The sequence below is a fragment of the Haplochromis burtoni genome, unplaced genomic scaffold (assembly GCF_018398535.1).
Source record: "Haplochromis burtoni strain Fernald_Lab_line unplaced genomic scaffold, NCSU_Asbu1 Contig_840, whole genome shotgun sequence".
Classification (NCBI taxonomy): Eukaryota; Metazoa; Chordata; class Actinopteri; order Cichliformes; family Cichlidae; genus Haplochromis; species Haplochromis burtoni.
The window spans coordinates 8,510-12,896 of record NW_024583201.1 but is presented as its reverse complement, the minus strand read 5'-3'; the positions used below and the strand labels follow the sequence as shown (position 1 = coordinate 12,896).

Here is a 4,387-nt window from a genome sequence, read left to right as displayed (position 1 = left end):
TTTTTTGGGTTCATTGAGAACATGGTTGTTGTTCAATAATAAAATTATTCCTCAAAAATACAACTTGCCTAATAATTCTGCACTCCCTGTATTAAATTATGCTCTTTGTCTTCTCCAGGTACTCCCACAGAAGAGACTTGGCCTGGTATCACCACCAGTGAAGAGTTTAAGACATACAATTTTCCCCGCTACCACGCAGAGCCCCTTGTGAACCACGCACCCAGGTATAAAGATCTAGTGGAGGCCTGCATGTGCAGATTAAGATTCATTTTCTGGAGGAAAACATAATGACCATTTGGAAACAGTGGGAACACCAGATTCCTGCGCAGCTTTTGATCTCACTTCCACTCCTCTCGGTTCTTTCCATCCGCTCTTAATTTTTTTCTCTGCTTTCTGTCACACAGGATAGACAATGAAGGTCATGACTTGCTCTCAAAACTCTTACAGGTAAAGAACATAATTAATTACAATTATCTGCTGTTTACAGATCATGTACACCATAATGATTTTGTCTTTATGTGTCCCTAGTTTGAAGCAAAGAAGCGGATATTGGCTGAGGATGCTCTCAAACACTCTTATTTCAAATGTCTTGGAGAACAGGTTCAGACTCTGGCTGACAGTGAGTACATGCATTTGACTTGAATATCCACATTAATTGCACAAACACTGTCCCACATAACCTTTGTTGCTTGTTTTTCTTTTGTTTTTCTTTTTTAGCTGCATCCATCTTCTCTGTAAAAGGGATTCAACTCCAGAAAGATCCCGGAAAGAGATCCTCAGTCTACCCAGAGTCATGTAAGTGCTCAAGATTTAAAAAGAAAAAGAAGGAAGGGATGAAATGAGAGAAATCAGGAATCTTCGATAAAAGTATGATACAGGATAGGACTTGCTCCCTGTCTTCCTCCTCTTCTTGCTCTTCCTCTAAGTGTTTGCTTTTTGTCGTTTCTCATGCCACTGTGTGGTCTATTACCAGGTTCAGCCTTCACCACACACAGATCCCCCAGTTCCAGTATTAACATCGCACAATGCCATTCACTCAGAAGCAATATTAAATTCATGAATAGTGGAAGCAAATAGCACAATCTAGTTTTATCTGTGACTGACATAAAGACTTCACATCACTGTGATCTGGTTGCCATGCTAGCGTTAGCGTTTAAGTCAGCTTCAAGTACAGCAGTACAGAAACGTGAATGTGGCCTTAGATCCATTTTAGAGTATGTTTAGCTTTCCTGAAGTCCCGTCACATGTAAACAAACCAGTCCACCAAACCTTGTATACATGGCTGCTGAAATGCAGCTGGGGAGAGTTGCCTTTGTCTGAGTCTCTGTACATTAACCCTAACCCTTCAACATTTGCTTCGATTTGTTTCACAGTTTCTGTCCTTATCACAGTCTGTGTGTGTGTATCTTTGTTTTTCTGCTTGTGTTGCCTCGCTGTCATGTTCTGATAAACTGTCCCTTCTCTTTGGTGCCCATGCTCTCTTCTTCTGCACTGCTCATCTTTTCCTTAATCCTTTCTCTAATCTCCCTTGTGTACCCTACTCCAACTCTTCCGTAACACCTCAATATTCCCAACCTCCCCCCCTTCTCCCTAACCCAAAAAAGCGATGGCCAATAAGCTAGGCTCCGCACCCTCGCAGTACTTCCAGAGAGAGGCAGCCAATCCCAGGGCTCAGAGTCACAATCTCTCCTCTACTTCCACTGGCTGAGTGGCCCTACTGTTCTGGTAAATACAGTCTCTTTCATGTGTCAGTAATCTCGCTCTCGCTTTCTTTTTTTTGTTTGGCTGCCACCGGGCCTTTTTTTCTTCTTCTCTGTCAGCACCGCTCCTTTGCTGCAAACACCACTTTATATAAGACCATTCCTGAATTGCATTTAATTATATCCATCTTCCCTCCCTGCACCCTGTCAACTAAAACAACATATTATTTATTAGCTGTTTCTTCATGTCTGTGTTTTGTTTGTTCCTCTTCACATTCAAGCCTGTTCCCACAAGCATTCTTCAGATTTCACTTCACTAATCCTCTTTTTTTTCTCAGAGCAAGCCACTCCTAATATTCATGTGAGGGAATCAAAGGGGCAACAGTTTGTTCATAAGAGCAAAGAATGTGATCTGAGGACAGGGGGTCATTAGATTTTTTTGTTTTTTTCCAGTCCTGTTTAGATTTCTGCAGCGAGAGATGTAATGTCTGTAAGTGAGGCTTTTGTGCTGTGAGTTTGTTTGACTTTTGTGTGCAAAAGTCTTTTTAAATTAGCATGGATTTGAGTGCTTTAATGTGCTGTGTGTTATACTTTTGGTAAGTGTGATTTAGCTTAAGCAGCATTACGCAAACTGCTTCTTTTTTAATTTATTATATTTATTCAAATTTCCAGTAGAGAAGTGTCATTAGCAGCAACTATGTGCCCTATGTACACAAAGCAAGGTCAATGAAGATGGGTTTGTCACATTGAGCCAGGCATTTCCAGCACACATACACCCTCACTGAACCTAAAAGGATTCACATCAAGCCCCTAGAAAACTTGTCAGTCGAGTGGTCAATGCAGAGAAAATGACTGGATGATTTGTAGGTTTGCAATCTAGTAAAATATTAATGTTTATCAACTAGTGATTGAAAGGTGTAACACAGATACTGTTCGCTGTTTTGTGATGTTTTCTAGACTGATTGACTAGTTGGTTAAGTTTAAGTTGTGTGATTAATCACACTGAAACAAATTGCTGCAGCGTTCATGAAAGTGTGTCCAGTGTTTCTGGACCCAACTGAATTTATTGTGTTGCTGGCATGGAGTGAAATTTACAATGTTTGAGTGTCCAAATCACATCCAAATGTTTGTTTGTTTATTTGTTTTTCACATCGTTCCCTCTCTCTCTCCCCTGTCTTCTTCTGTCTCTCTCTCAGCCCAAGGGAAGAGCAGGAGGCAGAGTGTGCTGTTTTAGTGCCGGCGATGAGATCAGGAGGACAGTGACACGTGGAGCTTGTCTGTCAGACATACATCCACTGACCCTGCCGCCTACACACTGAAGGAGTGACACACACGCACCCTGCCACATAAATACATACTGACAGGAAAAAAAAGACACACACAGACACACACACACACTGCAAAATGACAACAAACCCACACAAAACTAAGGCTGAAGATTTCATTCTTAAAAATAAAGACTCAGCTCAAACCCAAACATAAAAAAGAGAAAAAAAAATGTGTGTGATGCTGGAAGAAAAGTCGGAGAGTATATGAATCTCCTTGCTGCTGCTACTACTGCTGCCCAGTATGGGGCAGTGTTCAGGATGTGAGCTGGTTTTAAAACAGACCTTGCTGTTTGAGGACGAAGGAGTCTCGAACGGACTTGAATGAAAAGAAAGAGAAAGCTGGAACCCCGACTTTCTCTTTCATGGTTTTTTCTTTCAGACTATTGCTGTATATAAAGAGACTGAGCTGTAGAACTAGAAGCTTTTTCATGCCGCACCTCAGCCTGAATCCAAACTCTAAATATTGCACCTCAACTCTAAACCCTCGCCTGATCTCTCAGCCCTTTATTACATAACCCTTAAATGCAACCAGTCTCTGCTTTTCTGTCATTGTCCGTCTTTCTCTTTTCTCTTAAAAACACACTCACATGCTGATGCTCACTTGAAAGTGTGTAGATCTTTGGAGTTTACAGAGGTAGATTTTTGCACCTTATTGTTCATTAGCGGTCCGGGTGGCTGTCATTATGATACCTCATCAAGTACACACCAGTGATATTGAAATGAAGAAGACCCAAACAGATAAACCAAAAAAACAACAAAAAAACAGTTTCACCACCCATGGACAGATATATTGCACAAATCATTACTGCAGTTAAAAACACTCAGCAATCCACATACTAGTAGTAGACATGAATTATATTTGTCACGTTCTTATATGCTGTAAAGAACACTACGCTACAAGATGCTCCTGTTTCTATACACGAGGAAGTTATCGTTGAAGGACAGAGAGGTAAAAGTGTACAAATCCTAACCTGCTTATTATTAGACACCTCCCTCCTCTTTTGCCTTGACTCAGAAGTTGTCCGGATTTGTTGTCTGATGTGCAGGTACTAATGTTGAGCTCTTCTACAAGATGTGATCAAAAAGTCCTGAGGACATGTCCATAAAAACCCAAAGAGGGCCAATCTCGCGTTGGACCGCTTTCAGCGCAGTGCAGAGGTGCACAGGAAGCTGTCTCACCGGAAGCCCAGTTCTGTTAGCCCCATGCCTGTGCCTCCATGATTCATGCCGGATCTCCTCAAAGTGACGATCCTTCATCCATGGCGATTGTGCTGGTTAGCAAGACGTGATGGTACACTGGTATGGCACTGCAGTTCAGATGGATTCCCCATCAGGCTCCTCAGGACGTTACAGTAGAAC

At 41.7% G+C, this 4,387-nt stretch overlaps 1 protein-coding gene across 8 annotated transcripts in view; it reads left to right on the top strand.

Annotated features, from left to right (window-relative positions):
• LOC102296686 (cyclin-dependent kinase 17) overlaps positions 1-3,759 on the top strand; it is a 51,982-nt gene extending 48,223 nt beyond the window's left edge. For 6 of the 8 annotated variants that reach the window (XM_005950727.2, XM_042215846.1, XM_042215845.1 and 3 more), the window contains 6 exons: positions 119-224; positions 405-447; positions 529-619; positions 718-795; positions 1,605-1,725; positions 2,897-3,759. In XM_005950727.2, the coding sequence (XP_005950789.1) occupies positions 119-224; positions 405-447; positions 529-619; positions 718-795; positions 1,605-1,708 (422 nt within the window). In that variant the 3' untranslated portion in view covers positions 1,709-1,725; positions 2,897-3,759. The remainder of the gene's footprint in view (positions 1-118; positions 225-404; positions 448-528; positions 620-717; positions 796-1,604; positions 1,726-2,896) is intronic. The other 2 variants (XM_042215848.1, XM_042215850.1) reach the window with 1 other exon arrangement.
• Positions 3,760-4,387: the final 628 nt, after the last annotated feature.